The sequence below is a fragment of the Rhinatrema bivittatum genome, chromosome 6 (genome assembly GCF_901001135.1).
Source record: "Rhinatrema bivittatum chromosome 6, aRhiBiv1.1, whole genome shotgun sequence".
Taxonomy (NCBI): Eukaryota; Metazoa; Chordata; class Amphibia; order Gymnophiona; family Rhinatrematidae; genus Rhinatrema; species Rhinatrema bivittatum.
The window spans coordinates 180,120,024-180,143,022 of NC_042620.1; the positions used below are offsets into that span (position 1 = coordinate 180,120,024).

General features: G+C 44.6%; 1 protein-coding gene across 5 annotated transcripts in view; it reads left to right on the plus strand.

Annotated features, from left to right (window-relative positions):
- LOC115093864 (aldehyde oxidase-like) overlaps positions 1–22,999 on the plus strand; it is a 241,379-nt gene that overhangs the window by 6,973 nt on the left and 211,407 nt on the right. For all 5 annotated transcript variants that reach the window (XR_003857428.1, XM_029606215.1, XM_029606213.1 and 2 more), the window contains exons 2-3: positions 10,678–10,735; positions 15,315–15,411. Coding sequence is in view for 4 of the 5 variants with exons in the window: in XM_029606215.1 (XP_029462075.1) it covers positions 10,678–10,735; positions 15,315–15,411 (155 nt within the window). In the remaining variant the exon portion in view is untranslated. The remainder of the gene's footprint in view (positions 1–10,677; positions 10,736–15,314; positions 15,412–22,999) is intronic.

The following is a 22,999-nucleotide window of genomic DNA, read 5'->3' on the forward strand; positions in this document are numbered from 1 at the left end:
CACACTCTCTCATGCTATTCCATACATGCTCACACTCTGAATCACATAAATGTTCAATGACCCGCTCTTGCTCACACATTTTTACTGGCTTTTTCACTCTCTCCTACGCTCACACACATTCCTACTGGCTTAAATAGTCCTGTTGCTCACTGGCTCACTCGCTCACACACTTGGTCTGGAAATGACAACAAGCCCGACTGTATTATGCAGTGCGACAATGGAAAAACAAACATTCCTCACAAAACGGCTGACAAACTGTTTAAAAAACAAAATTTAAAAAACTCAGACATTTTTTCTAATATTTCCTAAACACCAAATGCATGAAATAACACATACAAATTAAAACCAATAGGATTAAAAAATCTCCAGTTCTCCATACCTGGAATCTTTTGATTTCCAGTCATCCAGATATTGTTGTGGATTGGTGGGATGGGGAGCTGCACAAACTTTATCCTCTCTCTCTCTCCCCCTCACACACACATATGCCATCACACGCACAGACTCTCTGTCTTTCTCACTCACATATATGCTGTCACATAACTAGGCTTACTCTCTCTCTTATTCACATATGTGCTGTCACATACACAGGCTCACTCTCTCTCTCTCTCTCTCATACACATACAGGCTCTCACACACACATAGGCTCTCTTGCTCATGTAAATATGCAGGATCTCAAACACAGACACAGACTCTGTCTCTTTCTCATGCACATTCAGACTCTCACTCACAAGCAGGCACTCTCTCTCTTGTATACACATACAGGTTCTCTTGCTCACATATACAAACAAACTCTCTCTCATACACTTGCGCACTCTCTTATACACATGCAAGGTCTTTCATACATAAGGTTTGCGCTCTCTCTCTCTCTCATATACATATGCAGGCTCTCACACACACATGCAAGCTCTCTCTCTCATACACATGCAGGCTCTCTCATACATATGCAGACTGTCACATATACACACCCAAGCTTTCTCTCAAACACACATATACATGCTTCCAAGTCTCCCCCTTTCTTCTGGGCCTTATCTTAGACTAGAGCTGATTGGCTAGCTGCTCCTCACTGCTGGGAGTAGAGGTGGGATGAGACCATACTGGCAGTGCTGCAGCTGCGCTGTTCCTTGAAGGCAGCGGCTCCACACAGCCCTACAGGCCTCTTCTGGCCTAGGCGGGATGGGCGTTTACCATAGCCTCATTGAGCCTTTATTTGGGCTGCGATGGGTGGGCTCCACTGCAGCCCTGCAGGCCTCTTTTGAGGTCGTGGTGAGATGGGCTCCACCATGACCCCCACAAAGCTTTTCTTTTGGCCACAGCAGCCCTACGTCTTTACTCTGGCCACGGGCTGGGAAGTTGAGGAAACCACATGTCTAGAGAGACCAGCCCACTGAAGGATGCCCAATCCCCAAATAGGCCAATCCACCCCTGTTCTGCAGCATTGGCACAGATGCTGTGGAACCGCCATTACCTGCATTGAGTTGGTCAGGCAGGTCCTGAGCTCCCAGGACTTTCCTGCTCAATAGTTCCAGCAGAGTCAAATCTGATAAACTGCATGAAACCAGAAATGTCCCTTTTTGAAGGTGGTAGGTGATGGGAGATGTATTTGCAGATAGTTTATGATTTTCTGCTGTTAAGTCTATTTCAAAAGATCATTTTCAACTATATTAGGTATGTTGTACACCAAATAACTCACTCAGTGAAAAGATGAAACAATTGTTGCACTCAGCTTTCTCTGTTTTTTTATTTTCTCAGTTGTTCAATTAAAAAAATATATTGTTACATCATGCATGCTTAGGGAGGTCAATGTTCAAAAAGATCTAGCTGAGTAAGTAAAGAGTTACTCAGCTAGAATTCCTTGGGTGAAACTTTTTCTCCTCAGAATAAGAAAATATAGCCATAGTGAAAAGGGGCTGTTCCAAGGGCAGGGATAGATCAGGAAGAGAAACTACTTGCTTAGATTTGATTTTCAAATTTGCGTGCAGTGTTTTGCCCTTGCTATGCTGCAGGTAGAAATAAGAGTTACAAAATAAGCAGATAGTTTTGTACTTGCATATCGCGTAGCAATTCTGAAAGGGAAACTAGGTGGATACTTTGCCTTGAAAATAAGGTACAAAGTAGCTCTGTAAGCAGGTGAAAATTACTCCCAATGGTTTTTCTTAGCCATTTAGTAGTTGTATCCATTTGGGAGCCAATTTTCAAATGTTTGCAGGTAGTTGTAAATTCTGCGGATAGTTTTCCATTCGGACTTTATACCAATTCTCCGTGGACTAGCAGGAACAAAAACAGCCTCACAAGTGGGGTGATGGTGCTGACTTGGAAAAATGCTCTGTCAGTGCTCAGAAGAGTAAGAAAGCCTTTCTGAGCATGTATGGAAGTTACGCCCCTCTCTTTTTTCATCTACCTCCGCATTTGATTGTAAATGTTTTTGAAGCTCTCTCTGGCTGTCACTGCATTTTTTTTTCATGCAGCATTGTTCTTGTTTGCTTTTTTTTTTTTTTTCTTTTTAATCCAAGTTTTTTTTCTCTTTTTCTCTGCTTTCATGTAAAAAACAAAAACTCTATTTTTGTTTTCTCTATAATGTCGAGGATTGGATTCTTGAGATAGACATTAGCTCAGGTCCTTGTTCTGATCATTTTTTAATCAAGTTTTTTTTAAATTTATTGCTAATTCTGTGAATGACCCAGTTTCAGTTGCTGCAGAAATTAGTACATTTCTTTGAGGACCTAATGATTTAGCCAGATTTGAGGTTGAGTGGTCCTTAGCGCATGAATCTTTTGACTCTAGTTCTGTAGAGTCTTTGACTGACTCTGTTAGTAATAAACTTACTGCAGTCATTGAATAAATTGTTCCGTTGCAAGAGGAAAAAGATTCTTGACACATTTCTTGGATCCTCTGGTTTACCTATGAATGGAGATTTAACAAAAGAATTATGCATAGAGCAGAATTTAAATGGTGTAAGACCTCAGCTCCTCGAAAAAGCAATATCAATCAGCAAGCATAGGGGTAGATTTTTAAAGGAGCGCGCGCGGGGTACATTTGTGCGCGCTACCTGGCACGCACAAATGTACACCCGATTTTATAAAATGCGCATGCTGCCACACACATTTTATAAAATCCAGGGCCGGTGCGCACAAGGGGGTGCACACTTGTGCATCTTGCGTGCGCCGAGCACTAGGGGCCGAAATCGGAGCGGCCTCGGAGGGAACTTTTCTTCCGCTACCACCCACCCCCCATCTCTACCCTAACCCCCCCCCCCCACCTTATTTCAATTATTTACGCCTCCCTCTGGCAGGAGTATCTAGTGCGCGCTGGCTGACTGCCGGCGCACCATCCCCCGGCACAGCCACCATGCCAGAGGCCTCGTTCCCGCCCCCTGACTGCCCCCGAACCGGCGCCATGGCCACGCCCCCTTCCCACCCCTTTTTCAAAGCCACGGGATATACGCGTGTCCTGGGGCTTGTGCACACCGCCGAGCCAATGCAAAATAGGCTCGGCGCGCGCAGGAGCAGGTTTTCGAGGTTACACGCGTAACCCTTTGAAAATCTGCCCCATAGTCTATAGGACTGCTTCTAAGTGGAGCTACTTTTTTCTCACAATTAAAAATTTTGCTTAATCCTCGTGAGCTCTTTGATATAGTTAGTAGGGGTGTGAATCGTGTGATCGATCGTCTTAACGATCGATATTGGCTGGGGGGGAGGGAAATCTGATCGTCGTGGGTTTTTTTTTTTTTTTTAAATCGTTAAAAATCATAAATCGGGGGAGGGCGGGAAAACCGGCACACCAAAACAACCCTAAATCCCACCCCGAACCTTTAAAACAAATCCCCCAACCTCCCAACCCCCCCCCCCAAAATGTTTTAAATTACCTGGGGTCCAGTGGGGGGGGGTTCCGGCGCGATCTCCAGCTCTCTGGCCACGGCTGCGTTGAGAAATGGCGCCGGTGGCCCTTTGCCCTTATCATGTGACAGGCGAAAGGTAGCGCCGGCGCCATTTTGGTTCCTGGCTCCCGATGTCACGCGTGCAGGAGATCGCTCCCGGACCCCCGCTGGACCCCCAGGGACTTTTGGCCAGCTTGGGGGGGCCTCCTGACCCCCACAAGACTTGCCAAAAGTCCAGCGGGGGTCCGGGAGCGACCTCCTGCACGCGGGCCGTATTGCCAATCTTCAAAATGGCGCCGGCGCTACCTTTGCCCTCACTATGTCTTATGGACGACCGTCGCCCGTATGGACGTTTTTAAAATTATCTGACAATTTTAATTGTTCAAAAACGATTCACATCCCTAATAGTTAGGTGACTTACAAAGGAGCTGTTGTGTTTGTGGCATTGTGGACCCTTGGTCGCAATGGAGATGACTCTGCCCATGGGGAGGAGCCCCATGGGGAACCATTGCAATAGGCTGACACAGATAGCAGACACAGTATGGATAGAGTCATAGCAGTTAGAGGGACTGTCAATAATGAGTAGTTTTTAATAAAGGATCGGTAGTAATTGGTGAATCTCAAGAAGCGACGCAATGCCTTCAGGCCTGTGGGTTGAGGCCAGTCCCGGATACTCTCAAGTTTCTTGGGGTCCATTTGAAAACCATTCTTAGAAACAATGTATCCCAGGAAGGGTACAGCTTCTTTGTGAAATTCGCACTTCTCAAGTTTTGCGTAAAAGTGATAGTCATGCAGACATCTTAGGACTTTCTTAGCATCCTCCTGATGACTTTGCAGATCCTGAGAAAAGATCAGTATATCATCGAGATATACTACTACCCATTGATACAGTAATTCCCGTAAGATGTCGTTCATCATATTTTGAAAGACTGCAGGTGCATTACTTAAACCGAAGGGCATGACACGGTATTCAAAGTGTCCATCACGGGTGTTAAAAGCAGTCTTTTATTTGTCTCCTTCTCGAATACGCACCAAGTTGCAAGCTCCTTTTAGGTCCAATTTGTAAAATATTTTGGCCCCTTGGAGTCTATCAACAGTTCAGATATTAAGGGCAGGGGGTACCTGTCCTTGATGGTAATCTCATTCAGACCCCTGTAGTCTATTCAGGGGCGTAAGGTGCCATCCTTCTTCCCTAAAAAAAGAAGCCTGCACCAGCAGGAGATTTGTAGGGTCTGATAAATCCCTTTTGTAGATTTTCTTGTATGTAGGTAGACATAGCTTCGGTTTCAGCTACTGAAAGAGGATAAACTCTTCCTTTGGGAGGTTCTGAATTTGACTTCAGATTTATGGCACAATCGAACTCTCTATGTGGTGGAAGAACATTAGCTGCTTGCTTAGAGAAAACATCCTAGAAGGAGGCATATTGTGGAGGTAAGCCAGGTAATGATGGCGTAGTGGGCATGCAGATGAGTGGTGAAACTTCAGCAAGACACCGACCTTGACAGTCTGGTCCCCACCGGGACAGTTCCAAGGTAGCCCAATTAAATTGTGGCATATGGTCTTGACGCCATGACAGACCCAATACCACCAGATGCATGGCTTTTTCCAACACTAGAAAATAAATTGATTCTGAGTGTAGAGCTCCAGTGCGCAGGCCGATGGCCTGGGTGTTCAATTAAACTTCTCCAGGAAGTGGTTCTCCATGGATGGATGACAATAGCAGAAGCTTAGCTATTGGTGTGGTAGGAATCCGTAGATGTTCAACCAAGCGCTTCAGAATAAAATTACCTCCAGCACCAGAGTCAATGAGAGCGAGAGTCTGAAATTCGAGACCTCCGCAAAGTAGAGATACTGGTAATGATAATGGAGTAGGAGAGATGAGGCGCAGGAGAAGTCCTCCTACAGATCCTAGGCCCGTCAGTTTCCCAACTTCATTGTGTGTCCCCTGGTCTTTGTACTCTTTGAAAGCGTAAACAAGCGATTAAAGTTTACTCGTTCCACTCCACTCATTATTTTATAGACCTCTCTCATATTTTCTCTCAGTTGTCTCTTCTCCAAACTGAAGAGTCCTAATCTCTTTAGCCTTTCCTCATAGGGAAATCATTTCATCCCTTTTTACTGTTGAGTGTGACATACAACAGAATCAGTTCTCCAGCTTCATGTTTATAAAATAATGAATGGAATGACCAGGGGAGACGCAATGATACCTTTAAAATTAATAAGGGAAATATTGTTTACTCAAAGCATAATTAAGCTCTGTAATTCGTTGCCAGAGGATGTGGTGAAAGCTATTAGTGTAGCTGCATTTAAAAACAGTTTGGACAAGTTCCTCTAGGAAGAGTCCATTAACCATTATTAAGGGAGAGTTGTAGAAATTCACTGCTTATTCTTGGGATAAGCAGCTTGGAATCTTTCTGTCCCTTGGGATCCTGCCAGGTACTTGTGACCTGGATTGGCCACTGTTGGAAACAGGATACTGGGCTTGATGGACCTTTTGTCTGACCCAGTATGGCAAGTTTTGTGTTCTTGTGTGGCATTGTGGACCCTTGGTCGCAATGGAGATGATTCCGCCCACGGGGAGGAGCTCCGTGGGGAACCACTGCGATAGGCTGACACAGTATGGATAGTCTTTATTGTACTGCTGTAGATAGATGGTGAAAGCAGGAAGGTAAGACACTGATCCACAAAGTGCCAGTATGTTCAATAGGCTCAGAAGTGTAGTCTCATCCAGATGTTCATGATAGGCGGGAGCCCACAGTGTGGGAAACGCCGCAGTTGGTGGTTGGATTTGGAGCACCAGATCGTAGAGGTACTCACAGATTAAAGGCGTCTTCCTGGTGGTAGAATGGTGGGACCGAAGGTCCGTAGTGCAGGATATAAATGTGATAGGCCCTCGAGGCGCGAGTACCCAAAGTCCAATATCCTGAAAGTAAAATAAGAAAAAGACCCCCGAGGAGTGGTTGTCTAGTTAGTGAGAAGCCCCGAAGGGAAGCTGGACGCAAGAGACCCCGTGGAGCAGGTGTCTAGAGCTTCTTGCAGGAGCGAGGTCCTTAGAGTGTAAGCGACATCTAAGTGTGCAGCTTAGAGCAGTCAGAGTAGCTAAGCGAAATCTTTGCTAATTCAATGTGGTAGCAGGGGTGGAGGCTAGATATACCCGGAGGTACTGATGTCATGCGGTGGGGCCGCCCCCGAGGTTCCCGCCATGACGTGTATTTGAGCGTAGGAGATGTGAGTGCTTACGCCCTAGGAGGACACAGGAGTCAGCATGGCAGATGGGGGATGCCCTGCTGGTTTGGAAATGCCGAGGCACTCGGCACCGGAGGCAGCCATCTTGCCCAAAGAGAAAGAAAGGGAAGAAAAAGAGGTAAGGCAGAGCGGTCTCAGCCATCTGCGACCGATGGACGCAACAGGAGCCAGATGATCAAATGTTTGACTTGAATTTGGACAGTGAACAATCTACAAAATTTTTGACAGAGACGGTTCATAAGTTTCAAATCCCTCTGGCTACTGATGAGTAAGGGGAGATATGATAGAGGTCTATAAAATAATGAGTGGAATGGAACAAGTAAATGTTAATCAGTTGTTTACTCTTTCGAAAAGTACAAAGACCAGGGGACACATAATGAGTTTACTGGGTAAAACATTTAAAACTAATAAGAGAAAATATTTTGTACTCAACACATAGTTAAGCTCTGGAATTCATTGCCAGAGGATGTGGTGAAAGTTATTAGTGTAACTGCATTTAAAAAAGGTTTGGACAAATTCCTGGAAGTAAAGTCCATTAACAATTATTAAGGTGGAGTTGCAGAAATCCACTCCTTATTCTTATCCAAGCAGCTTGGAATTTATCTACCTCTTGTGATTCTGCCAGGTACTTGTGACCTGGTTTGGCCACTATTGGAAACAGGATACTAGGCTTGATGGACCTTTGGTCTGACCCAGTATCGCAAGCCTTATGTTCTTATGTTTTATGGTGATTGTATCTGATGATCATAAAGTGGCTAAACAAGGGGATAAGGCTACAGCAAAAGCTAGAAAGATGCTTGGTGCACAGTGAGAGGAATAGTCAGCAGAAAAAAGGCGGTAATATTGCCCCTATATTGGTCCTTGGTGAGACCTCATTTGGAATACTGAGCAGAATTCCAGAGACTGCACCTTCAAAAGGATATAAACCAGTTGGAGTTGGTCCAAAGGGTGCTTACTTAAAATGATCAGTTTTTCTCATGCTAAAATATGAGGACAGAGTTAAAGATCAGAATATGTATGCCCTAGAGGAAAGGCATGATAGGGGAGATATGACAGAGATGTTTAAATACCACCAAGTTTTCCATGGCAGGAGGTGGGCCTCTTTCATCAGTCACTCTTGGTTCTCTGACCTCACTGCTTTTACCTTGCTCCAAGTCAGGCCTTCTTGTACCTTGCACCTTGTCTGTGGCCTACTTGGGCTTTTCTTTGCGGCCTCCAGGCCCCCTCTTACCTTCTGCCTTGCTCAGTGGCCTGTATAGGCCTCTCCTCACCTAGTGACCTTCAGGCTTTATGCTTAGAAGCCTCTGGGCCTGTATTGCTGCCTTCTGGCCTCAGTTTTCTCTATTCTGTGTTGTCCTTGTCTGGTCCTGTCCTTGTCTAATCCTGTCCTTGTCTGGTCTTATTGTGCCCTGCTCAGTCCAGTCCTAGTAGCCATTCCCTGCCTTGCCATTTTCGTGTCTTGCCCAAGCCTGAGCCTTTATCCAATCCCTAGTCTGATCCTGTATCTGTATCCAGTCTCTGTTCAGTATCCTGTCCCAGCTTCCGCTCATTATCCTGCCCAGCCTGTGTCCTTATCCAGTCCTGGCCCATGCCCAGTATCCAGTAGAGATGTGAATCGTGTGATCGATCATCTTAACGATCAATTTTGGCTGGGGGGGGAGAGGGAATCGGATCGTTGCGGTTTTGTTTTTTTAAATATCGTGTAAATCGTAAATCGGGGGAGGGTGGGAAAACCGGCACACTAAAACAACCCTAAAACCCACCCCGACCCTTTAAAATAAATCCCCCACCCTCTCGAACCCCCCCAAAATGTCTTAAATTACCTGGGGTCCAGTGGGGGGGGTCTCGGTGTGATCTTCCACTCTCGGGCCACGGGTGCGTTGATAGAAATGGCGCCGGCGCTACCTTTGCCCTGTCATATGACAGGGCAAAGGTAGCGCCGGCGCCATTTTGGTTCCTGTCCCCCGACGTCACGAGCGTAGGAGATCGCTCCCGGACCCCCGCTGGACCCCCAGGGATTTTTGGCCAGCTTGAGGGGGCCTCCTGACCCCCACAAGACTTGCCAAAAGTCCAGCGGGGGTCCGGGAACGACTTCCTGCACGCGAATCGTGTTGCCGTATTGCAAAATGGCGCCGGCCATACGGCCATATGGCCGGCGCCATTTTGCAATACGGCAATATGGCCATATGGCCGGCGCCATTTTGCAATACGGCCCGAGTCAGGGCAAAGGTAGCACCGGCGCCATTTCTATCAACGCGTCCATGGCCCGAGAGTGGAAGATCACACCGGGACCCCCCCACTGGACCCCAGGTAATTTAAGACATTTTGGGGGGGTTCGGGAGGGTGGGAGATTTATTTTAAAGGGTCGGGGTGGGTTTTAGGGTTGTTTTAGTGTGCCACTTTTCCCGCCCTCCCCTTCCCCTCCCCCTCCCCCGATTTATGATTTTTGACGATAAATCGGGGGAATTCCTATTATATATCACCTCTAACGATTTTTGACGATTTAAAATATATCGGACGATATTTTAAATCATCAAAAAACGATTCACATCCCTAGTATCCAGCCTTCCGTTCTAACCTGTGTCTGCCCAGCCTGCTCCAGTATTCAATCCTCAGCTTCCAGCCTGTCTCTGCCACACACCTAGCCTGTGCTTGACCTCAATTCCTGTCTGTCGCTGCCCTGCCTTGTCCTGCCTTGCCCAGCTTGTCCAGATTCATCCAGCCTGCCTTACCATGATGTTCTGCTGCCATGCATTAAATCTGAGATGTGTCCCTCTTTTTACAGCTCCCTAACTCCTATAAGGTCTAATCAATCAGCAAGCCTGTGCTTCACGGGCTGCATTCCCAGTTAATCCGAAGCCAGTAGCTCTGGGGACAAAGTAACACAAAAAATGCGTTGCATAAATCAACTCCTCTTTTATCGATTCAAATGATAGAAATTCTTCAGTGATATCGAATTTCAGTTAATTCCTTTGACTATGTATGTAACACCACACCAGCTAACCCCCCCCCCTGAGTTGAATGTGCTCATCCACAGTGCTACTTATATATGGGGTCTAACCACATCAAATTTATTTTAATCGCAGGCACTATTTCTGGGTTTCTGCTATATGTATAGCATTTTGGTGAATCCAGGGGTAAATCTGTTAGAGTTAACATAGATTAACTCGGGAAAGTCCATAATGTTGATACACATTAATGCATGTTAAGCATTAATGCCAACACACTTTAAAGTACATTGGTTTCTTCATTACTAGAATGGAGTCTTGAACTTACAGCTAAAGATGTCTCGCAGTTCAATGTTCAGTAGTACAGAGGCTTTCATAGAGAGGGGTCATTTCAGAAGCATGACTATTAATGCAAGTGCCACCTAAGGAAAAGACCGGATTCTGAAAAACTGACAAAATTGCTTGACTTCTCCTCCCTCTCCCTTCCCTCTGCCCCCTCCCCCCCCATCTAAATTTTAAAGAGATGCAATGAATGTTACCAAAATCAATGTGTGTTTACCACATTATGCATCGTTTATCTCAGTATCCTTTTCGCTCTTCTTCATCCAGATAATTGAGAAAAACGCAGACCCTGAAGAGACGCTGCTGTCCTATTTAAGGAAGAAACGTATCCTTTTTGCATTTTGCATTTTATATATGGAAGGTCTATGAAATTCAAAAAGGCAGAGCAGTAGCTTTTTTAATCAGAAAGTTAAGCAAATATGGTCTAACTTGCCCTACGGTAGACATATAAGGGGTGATTTTCATATGGGTGAAAAGCCTCCATATTCCTTCCCCTCCAACCCCACCCTCCCGCATATCAGGTGGGAAATTATACAAGGCGGCATGTCTGGTATAAATGCAATTTAAAATAACCCTCAACTTGTTTGGCTTTGGGTTAGATGTAGTACAGTTGGATAACTTTTATGGCATGGTCTGAGTGCGAGGAGAGTGGGGAAATAAATAAATAAAAAAGCAGCACAGTTTTACAATGTCTTACAGCTCTGAAGGTAAGGTTAGTGACTTAAGTTTATCAAGACAATCTTGCATGTGATTTCTATACTTAGCTGTTCTACCATGTATACAATTTATTGTAATGTTCTCCTCTGACAATCATTTAAAAAACAAACCCTCCAAGAGGGTAACTTTCAAAAAGACTTTTGCGGGTGAAACTTGCTTTACGTGCAGAAGTGGCCTTTTACAAAAATTTCCCATTCCGATATACGGATGAACTTATATACACGTTTGTGCTGTTTGAACATAAGTTTATCTGGATTAAGCGAAGGTGTTCCTGGGGGGGGGCATAGTTGGATACTTTGGGATTTTAAAAAGTATGCACTTACATTTTTACAAAAGATTTGTGTGGATATTTTAGCAGCTATAACTTGTGCAGGCAGATTTGGTGGGTTAATTTTCAAAGCAGCAGCTTATGTATGTATTTGCTGACTTTCTTGTGCGCAATGTTACAAAATTTACCCGCAAAGATGGTAAAATTAACTGGCAAATACACGTAGAATTAACTCTAATTTTCAAAGGGAAAGTGTGTGTGTACTTTCCCTTTCAAAATTACCCTACCAAACTACCCACATGCAATTACAGCTGATAAAACATCTGTACAAATTTACCAAGAAAATTTACAGACATACTTTTGAAACTCTAAAAGTGTGCACGTAAGTCCAACCCCTCTCCAGCCTCACCCCTTGATCACCTCTGTTCAGTCCAAGCAAAGGCCAGGATTCGTCATTCTTCGCAGAATGATGAATCCTGCGAAAACGGGGATCAAGGGGATGAAGGAGGGGGGTGGGCCTGCGAAAGCCCGCAGGCTTCACACCACAGCGGTGTGCTGGCTGCCGGCTTTCACACCGAATAGTGCCACCGTGAAAGGTGGCGTTATTTGGCACGCTACTGCCGATGATAATGTTAGTAACATTATCGCCGGCAGCGAAGACACCGCCGACTCTGCTCCCTCCCTGCCCCGACTCCTCCCCTCCCCCTAATTTGCATGATATCGCATGCGAAAAGACCCTATTCGCATGCAATAGAGGCTTATCGCACGCTATACGGCCGTATCGCGTGCGATAAGCCTTTGATAAATGACCCCCAAAGTTAGGTGCAAACGGGACACATGCACATAAGTTTAACTATATTGGCCGAGCAATTGAGTAAAATTATGTGTTGGGATCTTTTATTTCTGTGTAAGTGGCTGGGAATGTACACTAATTCACCCACAGAAAGTTATGCCTGCTCTCTCAAGGGCATAACTTGTGCGGGTTAACTTATGAGCATACTTTTTTAAATACAAAAAGCATGCACATAAAAACCGACTCTGCCCCTGGAATGTCTATCCCCAATTTGCATAAAAGTGTGCGCAAAATTGCGTTACATGCGTACTTTTATGCCAACTGAGACACAGGCCATTTTATAGCAGTTAGTTCCTTATAATCCTACTAGACCAATCCAGACAAGAGGGATTTTTTTTTTAGATATCTGTATTGTAATGAACATCAATCACAGAATAGGAGAATAGACAAGAACAGCACAAGTAGTTTACCCCCTTTCTCAGCCCCCCCAAATAACACCAATCATATAACAGATATATACACTTATATTCATGTGCTATCTCATAACCTAGCGCAAAAAGGGCCACCTCCGAAAAAGTATCCAAAGTAACAAACTAAAGCAAGACGTAAGACACGGAATGTGTCACTATTTAGAACTTAATACAGGGCACACACGCGCTCAATAAAAAGTCTTTTAGCTTTCTTATTCCTACTTCTTGCTGTCCGATAGTCCTTCTGTATCACATCTATCATTTGAGATCTCCACATCTATCAAGTGGGAGATTCTGACTGTAACCATTTACGCATGAAACATTCTGAGAAGAAATTTATACCCCTTTACAAAAACACTCCGTGACCCAAAAGACTAAAAGAACTGGTCATGGGAGTATATTTCTTAGTCATGACAACTAAAGCATGATTTAAAGTCTCCCAAAACCTCCCCCAATGAATGGACATTCCCACTGACAGTGGCTCAAAGTGGCCCCAGGAGCTCTGCTTTTTCACTCATACTGTGGACTGAATTAAGCCCATCTTATGTGCACTTAAAGGAGCAAAAACCATCCTAAGTAAAATTCATACTCTCAATTCACGAAGGCTTACATTTGTTGTAGTATTGTATATCCAGGAAAAGCATTCTCTCAGTGCTTCTTCATTTAGTACACCATGTGTATCCTTCTGCCACACATCTGCTAACACTTTAAAGACCTGACAGTACGCACTCTGATAAAGAAAGCAGTATAACTGTGAAAGAGAACTTTTGTGTAGAGAAAACAATTTAACAGAAGCCTTAAAAGATGGTGAAACTATCCAGCCAACAAAAGCTTGGATCTGAAAGTAGGTTAAAAAAAAGTGTGTATCAGCAAACTCCATATGCTCCCAACAATATGCAAACGAATGTACTTTTTGATTCATCTTGTCAATAAAATCAACTACTTTCCATTCAGAAGCCCTTTTCATGATTTGGGGTACCTTCATATAGCCAGGGACAAAACTTGGATTACCAATAAGAGGTAAAAAAAAATAAGACACTGATGCGGACAAGGACATTGACTTTCTAAAAACACACCATGTCCTTATAACTGACCTTACCAACAAAGAAGATCTAATTCCATTAGATAAAGCTTCCCTAAAAGCATGAAGAACATATTTCAGACTAAATGGGGCACACACTGACTTTTCTAGTTGTAAGTAGTATAATCATTATGTTCTAATAACCAGTCCCCAAGGACCCACAGCCATGACAGAAGACTCTAGAGCTTGAGATTGGGGGTCTCCAAGATCTCCCTCCTCTCTTGGGGTCATCAGGGTCTGATATAACATTCAAGCCCTCTTTCCCCTCCAAAAAAAATTGCTAAAAAGTCTATTTAGCTTTCGAACATCTTTCATGCATAAAAATAAAGGAAGCAGGTGTAACACACAAAGGAGTTTAGGGACCCAAATCATCTTAACGAAAGCAATCCAGTCATGAAGTGACACAGGAAGCAATTTCTAACTCTTCAGTTTCCCTTGAAACTCACTGACAAATGGTCCAATATTAAGGGAGTAGCAATAATTTGGATGTCTATGAATCTGCAGCCCTAAATATTTAATCATATCCACAGTACACTTCACAGGAAAATGTGGCCAATTTAATAGTAATAGATCTAAAATACCCAAGGCTAGACAGGTGGGTTTCACTGCACCTCCCTCAGCTGATGGAGACAGGGGGCACCCCTTTATCTCCATGACATTGTCATCAAATAAAGGGAGGTACAGCCTGGGCCCTTGCTAGTAGTCTCTGTCTCCAGCATAGACCCACATTTCATGCTGGAGACAGTATGAGTAAGTAATGTTTGTTCTGCTCAAGTTCTATGTTTTAATCATAAAGCTTAGTCATTAAACAGTCAAGATTCCTTTATCCAATAGAAGAATTTGCTTCTAAAATGAATTAATATAAATTTAAATTTCTCAGGTGAAATGTCAAAGATGAGGGGTAAGACAGGAAGTACTTTTAGAACTCTCCACTCCCTTCTGCAAATCTCTGTTGGAAAGCATTTCCAAAGCCGTGTCCCTGCATGAGTTCCTCACTTATTACTCCAAAGATCAATGAAATATATTGTTAAAATAAAAAGGACCATTCTTTACTTAGGCAATGTAAAGTCTGACAATAGAGATAAGAAGGGCCCTGAGGGCCTGTACCATTTTGTTGTACGGTTGTGCAAGAGAATAGATGTGGCCTCAGAACCCACTGGCGCCATTTTGAAAACAGGATCAGATGGGGCAGGAGCGAGTGGGGAGCGCTCCTGCCTCATTTCTGCTGCTTGCGACCCTCAGATACAGTAAAAGGGGTCTGGGAGCTTGGGGGAATAGGGAAGGCGGGGGGGGGGGGTTGGGGGTTAATTTTTTTATTTTGTAGTCACTGGGTGAAAGGATCAGCAGGGAGGGAAGGAGGGGAATTGGCCCATTTGTTTACTTATTTTTCTTTTTTTTATCCATTGGGTGTTTTATTTTGCTTCACATGAATGAAATGAAACAAAATAAACATCAAACAAAACAAACAAAAAAAAGATATAACATGACATTTTTGCTTCCATGCACATCCCTTCCCTAGCACTCAGATGTTTTGACTAAAGACTTGACCGTTTTCTTTAACTGATGCTCCTGCAGTCCGTCTAACGGGGACAAAGTATGGCTGCGGAGGAGGAGGATGTGGCGCCTGCACCGTTATGGTCTCAACGTTGGAACCTGTCTCCAAGAAGATACTGTATCCTTATATAATTCTTTAGATTAGACTATACATTTCCAGAAGTCATTATGTAGGGAGTACAACTGAGGCTGATTCCTTCAGGAGCTGACTTTACCATACAATAGAAAATAATTTTCTACTGACTTCAGGTCCAAAAATAGTGATTACATCTGAAAGTGCCAGAGCTAAATGTAAAAAAAAAAAAAAAAGTACTAGTGTGAATATTGTAAATATTTTATAGACTTGACAATATGGAGGTAATTTTCAAAGGCGTTAGGCGCATGGATGCTAATTCTACATGGCTAAGTAGCTTGTACTCGCGTACATGCTATTTTATAGACATCAAACGTACGCATGTATTTTCAGTTTTGCGCACACTTTTGTCCGCTCAAAAAGGGGGTGGTCTAGCGGCAGTCCTGAGTTGGCACCAAGAGCATGTAAGCTGCTATTTTAGAAGAGATTTACACGAATACATTATTTGTGCAATTTTACACCTGCTGGTTATTTATTTATTTTAAAATGTATATACCGCACCATAAACAAAGCTATCAGAGAGGTTTACAATAAAAACATCCATAAAAACTATAAAACCAAACAAACTCGTCTGTCTGCTGCTTTTGGGTGAGAGGTCTGGGTAAACTAGTGAGAGCGCAGACTGAAGTGCTAGCAGAACTGGAGAAGGACTGGGTGAACTGGTGGATGTATTGGCAAACTAGCGATTTCAAGTACCTACTTCCACGTATATTTCAGGGTTTACACGAGTAAGTTATCATTTTTTCCCCGCGTAAAATATACAAGCCTATGTTTATAAAAATAAGTAGAGAAAGTAAACACTTTCAGTGCATTGCTGATATTTATACATGCTCAAACATATTTGTTGTTGGGTGGACATACGTATATTTTATAATCTGTGTGGACCAGATATGCAGAGGTTATAAAATACTAGAGTAGATGTCCATATGCCCATATAGGGCCTTGTGGAGTTTTTCTCCAGTTATCCTCTATGAGGCACATACTCAGCAGCATTTAACTGGATACATTATGAGTTATCCGGCTAAGTGGTGGCGGTTGAATATCGGCTCGGGATCAGCAGCCGCCACTTAGCTGAAAACTACTTATCTGGATAAGTGTTTATCTGGCTAAGTGGCAGGTGGGACAAGGGTATTCTGGGAAGGAGCTGAATTAGTCAAATAACTTGTCTGGCTAACTCTGGTCATTCTGCAGACCTTTCTTAAAATTAGCGAGATAAAGATAAACTTTTCCATCTAACTTTAGGATAGCTGGGTATTTTCAGCAGTGTGCCTGCGCCACTAAATATACAGGTTAAGTTAGCTAAATAGTTTTGTCCAGCTAACTAGCCAAGTTGCAAAACAGCTGAATATGGACTTCTTAATGTTTTAGAAGTAAATGATTAAATTTACATTGAAACTTAACTCTGTAGTCAAGTTATTTTGCCCAGGTCTATGGTGCACTGATTGAAGATTTGTGGAATACATTGATGGCTCGTGGCAATTGCTATAAACAATGTAGTTTATTCTCAAATCCAATAGTTTCTGTATCTATCATCAAATTCCGTACATGTTAAAGAATATTTATGTTTGAAGATGGAGAATGAAAGGCTAGTCGCATCATAGTCTCGTCCTAATAAGAGTCATAAACCTATGCCCTTAGAAAACTTAACAAGAAGTATTTGCAGTATTCCCAGTTTTTCCTCTCCCATCATATTTGCCTTGTAAGGAAGTACATTCTTTGTTTCATTTTGTTACTTTCTGCATGTGCATTTTGAATGTATATAAAATTGTAGTTATGCGGATAAAATCAATGTTAAGTGTGTAAGTCAGCGCTTCTCAACCAGTGTGTCGCAATACACCAATGTGTCGCCAAGCACCAGCTGGTGTGTTGTAGCTCCTGGAGTCCCACTGCCCCAGTTGTACTTCCCTTTACCTTTTTCCTGCCCCTGTGGGCCAATTGGAAGCCTCCTCCGTTCTTCCTGCCCCCACAGGCCAATTGGAAGCCTAATAGGAGGTGTATTAGTGTTTAGGACCTGATTTAATATTTGTAGTGTTGCCTTTTCATAGATAGGGTTGTTATATGTTCCATAATGCAGGTGTAACTTTGTGCAGATTAATTTCTTTGCATTATTGCAGATCCTGGGACTGTGTTAGGTGCTATATTTCTCTTTCCATTTCTCCAGGTTTGCACTGCATGCAGAGTGGCTTTTTTTTGGTTTTCCATTCCAGTTTGTCTCCATTTTTATAATGTGTGGTCTTTCTGTACTTGATGAGGGTAGGTTCTGTGTGTGTGCCCGAGGTGAGGTATTTTACTAGCATGTAGGCAATTGTATCAATCTTATTTGTTGTGTTTTCTCAATAGGATATGCATTAGTGGTAAATTATTAACTTTTCATAAGGAGGGCTATTGTGCCTGGTAGTAAAAGGAGTTTGTTTTGCTTTTACTGAGATGTCATCAGAACCAGAATATATTTTTTTGCAAGGTGAGTTCTATGGGTAATGCCCTAGGTCTGCTCTGCATCCATTGTTAAGGGTCAAGGGGTTCTCGTGGATGCAGAGTGTATGTTTACATATAGACCCGTGATGGTCATATGTTCAATGTGTCACACATGTGAGAACCATCTGTCAGGTGTGTCCCGGCTGAAAAAAAGGTTGAGAACCACTGATGTAAGTAATAAAATGATTTAAAAAAAATGTAGCAAAAAAAGAGAATGACACAAAATGACTCAAATACAGTTTTTCCCGTGCACACCCCTACAATCTTCCCCATAGACCTGTCTAGCTCTTGTCACCACAGAAGACCAGAGGTAGGAGGATATATGTAAGTGGCTGGCAGACAGACAATAAATTCTATTTAAACCTAAACAAACCTGAAGTTTGGTAGGTGGGGAAAACCATTGGAGGGAGTTTTACAATCTTTATAATATGTGCAGCCAGGACCAATGTCCCCTCCCCCCGGCTCCTCACAGGCTCATATTATCAATAACACTCTTCAAGCAGATTGGAATTTAAACAAGGCTGCAGCTTTATTCATAACATTCGACAATAAACACCAGAGCCAATTTATCAAGAACAATTATTACCCCTGCCACGCCCCAGCACAATGAGTCCTCCGCAGACCACCAGACCTGCAATATCCAGCGGCCTCCCCCACAGCCCCCAACAAGGGGTCCCTACCATGTGCCTGACCTCAGTCACATGACATAAGCCAGAGACAAGGAAACCCGCCACCTAGCGTTTCCTTGCTCTAAACCCCACCCCCATATTAGTCAAGGCTCTGGTACTCCACCGAAACCCCCCTGAGCTGCGACAAAAATAATTACCTCACAACCTAAATTTAGGGAGGGAGGGTGGGGATCGCCAGCTGCACCGAAGAAAGAGGCAGGGAAGGCGGCGGTGCCCCCTTTTATTTCCCTCCCCCGATGATGTTGAAACTTCCCCTGGTGCACCGGGGCCAGCCATCCTGACCGGAGGATCTTAAAGGGTCAGCCCCAGGCACCAATGAAATTGAATCACCGGAGCCCCGAAGCGGGGGGGGCCAGAGGAAAGGCCAATGGTCCTGCCTCGAACCCCCTCCTACCACGCCCGATCGCGCATGCCAGTTGGAGGAGACAGCCTGGCACCCACATTACCGCGGGCCTCCCAGACTGCGCTCCTCCGGCCCTTCCATAATATGTGCAGCCAGGACCAATGTCTCCTCCCCCGGCTCCTCACAGGCTCGTATTATCAATAATAACACTCTTCAAGCAGATTGGAACTTAAACAAGGCTGCAGCTTTATTCATAACATTCAACAACAAACAAACACCAGAGCCAATTTATCAAGAACAATTATTACCCCTGCCATGCCCCAGCACAATGAGTCCTCCGCAGACCACCAGACCTGCAATATCCAGTAGCCTCCCGCCGCTAATCGGGACCCCCACCACAGCCCCCAGCAAGGGGTCCCTGGCTTATGTCATGTGACCTCAGTCACATGACATAAGCCAGCGACAAGGAGACCCGCCACCTAGCGGTTCCTTGCTCTAAACTCCACCCCCATATTAGTCAAGGCTCTGGTACTCCACCACAGGGAGAGGGCCGTGAGGATGCCTCCACATGGCACGCTCACCCCCCACTATCAAGCTGCGGCCTAGCCAAGCTGCAAAGCACCCTCCAAGGCCTCCTGTATCAAGTTCAGGAACAAATCCTTACCCACATCTGAAAGTTGAACACCATCCCTGCCGTAAAGGCCTGGAATTGTGAGCAATCTGACACTCCCCAAACAGTTCCAACCACGACCCAACTTGTTTGTTTAATTTAATTCTACTCTGACCCCACCTTCTGTTATCCAAACAGCTAGGCCTTGGAATGATGTCAGACCACAAAATGGTAGTATCTGGCAGCCACTGCAACAGCACAGCCAAATCCTTTTTCACTGTCCAGCAGATCCCTGGAAGACCAATCGCTCAAGTTGTTGGCTCCCAGATGTATGACCAGAGCTTCAGGAGGCTGCCACTTGGACAACAAAGACCGTATCAGTGGGAGTAGTTGATTCCACCTCATGCCACGGAGACCGAGCCATCGCACCCAGACCCCTTGTCGATCCAGACTCAGGTGCGAGCCATATGGTCTCTTTTCGGCCCATTGCTGCACCCAAACGATGTAAGAGTGACCGATAAGCCACACCCATCATTCATACGTCCTTGAATCTGGAAAGACAAAGAGATTAAAGCAGCAAGCATCCAACCAAATGAACAGCTAACATTCGCCAGGTCTCACATACATGGTAAACGCTCCTGACTTCCAGCGGCCTATGCGGCGAATAACGCCACTGGACAATCCTGCCCCTGTGGGGCAGGATTGTCCAGTGGCGTTATTCGGCCGCAGAAGTCGCCGCCCCAATCCGAAAAGAATGGGTCCCAAAACGCCCCCCCCCCCCCAAGCCAAGTGACACTAATGACTTTTGCAAAACCATCGAGGATCCGCAGGCATGAATGAAGAACGGCGTACCTCATTCAGGTCGTACCCTTACATAAGCTTGCACGTTGGCCACCGGACAGGTAACCAGACCCGGCACACTGGCCAAGACCAGCCACACTCCCCTCCCAGACTGGTTGGTCTTAGCCCGATGAATTTTTAGGCATAGCCTATCGCCTTCTAGGCGGACATTACCAAACCGTAGACCATTATGTTTGCAACAGGTTCCTGAGCGATCCACTAACACTCTCACCCGAAATGCCCCAAAAAAGGCCAATGTAAAGGTCGCTCTGAATAAAAGCAATTCGAAAGGAGAAAAACATACCTTTTGCAGACATTCCCACAAATCCACCAGCAAGTCATTGGTAACCTATCCTCAGTACTATGCGGCAAGCGCCGCGACCATCCTGTCAGCATATGCTTGACAAGAAAACTGTCCGGGTTACCCCAACCATGAGCTTTAAAAAAGAAGGCCAACCCCGCAATGTGAGAGACCACTGAGGATTTGGATAAGCCTGCCTCCTTGGAGTACGCAATGTAACTAGTAAGACGGTCATCCGAAACTGGTCCCCAAGATCAACAATGCTCAGTCAAGAGTTGCACCACCCAACTCAAATAAGCTTTCCAAGTTGAAGGAGCCACAGATGACTTCAAGAGCTGCCACACTTCGGGTCTCCGAAACTCCAGAGGAAATCTGGGATGACCACGCCCTCCTCATCCACATTCGGGGCCAGATTCTGAAATTGCTCCCAATTAAAACGAGAGAGAGTCAGCTATTTTATTATCCACTCCAGGAACATGTTTAGCAGAAACTAAAGAATTCAACTGCGAACAACGTAATACAAATTCACGCATCAGGTCAGCAACTAGTACGCATTTAGCCAAAAAATTATTGATAACCTCAAGTTATCACACCAAAATAACACTTTCTTATTGCGCAGCTGCTCACCCCAAATTACCAAAGTGACCACAATGGGGAATAACTCTAAAAATGTAATGTTTTTTGTGACCACAGCCACTACCCAGGAGTCCGGCCACAGGGCTGTACACCACGCATCTTTGCAATAAAGCCCGAAACCGAAGCCCCCCGCCACATCTGAAAATAACTCTAATTCGTGATTCAAGAGCAACTCAGCTTGCCAAACCGATACGCCATTAAAGCCTTCCAAGAATGTATGCCATACTCTAAGATCCTCTCGAATACGACGTGTAACCTGAATGCGATAATGATGCTTCTTCACCCCCGCCATTGCTACAGATAAGCGTTGCAAAAAGACTCTGCCAATAGGAATCACCCGACAAACGAAATTTAAGCTACCCAGCAGCGCCTGCATTTGTCATAGAGTGAATTTCCTAGCCCGCAGTGCCTCAGAAACGAGTAAACACAAATGCTGTACCTTCACCACAGGTAACCGAGACGCCATCTCCATGGAATCCAATTCTATCCCCAAAAATACCAAAGTAGTGGCGGGACCCTCAGTCTTGCCTGCAGCAATCAGAATCTCAAAATTACGAGCAATTGCAAAGAAGGAGTGCAACAGCCTGGAACATGAGCTAGAGTCTGAAGAACCGACAAACAGGAAATCATCCAGATAATGCACCACTCCACACACACCTGCATAACACTCCGTCACCCAATGTATGAAGGAACTAAAAAGCTCAAAATATGCACAAGATACTGAACAACCCATGGGCATACATTTGTCAAAGAAATATTGACCTCTGAACTGAAAGCCCAACAACGGAAAACTATCAGGAAGGACTGGGAGAAGACGAAAAGCGGACTCAATTGTTCAGTGCGGTATGCCTCAACAATTGCACTGCCGGATCAAAAGAGGCATACCGCACTGAACAATATTCCCAAGGAATGAAATCATTGACCAAGGAACCCACTGGAAAAGACAAGTTGTGGATTAAGCAATACTTTCCAGCTTCCTTCTTAGGGACCACTGCCAATGGAGAAATAGTAAAGTTTGCCAAAGGTGGTTCCCTAAAAGGCCCAGCAATCCTTCCCAGCTCCAACTCGTCCACCAGCTTCTGGCAAACAGACTCCAACCGTCCAACCGAGGAGGAATTAGAACTTAATCCCTCCACAATATTAACACATGGGATACGAAAACCATATGTAAAGCCGTCATGTAACATAACTGCCGCCTGAAGCTCAGGGTACAACTTTAACCAAAAGACCATACTTAACACTGAAATAAGAGTAGGTGCTCTGTCAAGTGAAAGGTTACTTGGGAGCAGAGGGTCCACCCGTACCTGGCTTGCTGGGACATATTGTAGCAGGGTGTCCAGCAGCACACGTGGAACAAATGTGTTTAAATTTGCAGTCTGAGAAGAGACAACCCGATCGGTTGAAACGCCAACATACTTCGAGTCCGGGAGCAGACTTACCTTACCCAACACCGGCACCTTGCCCACGGCTACCTGGGAAGGGGTCCCCAGGAAGACTGGAAGCCGAAGACCCGGCAGGAAGAGCCTTATTCATCATCTGTTTAAGCCAGAGGCTCACATCCTGAATGCCCCAACCCATAGCCTTATTGCCTGCCATTCTATCCTGAAAGCGCTCATCATAATTAAGCCACGCCCAACCTTCATAATCACGATGAGCACCAATGATAGTGTCAGCATAAG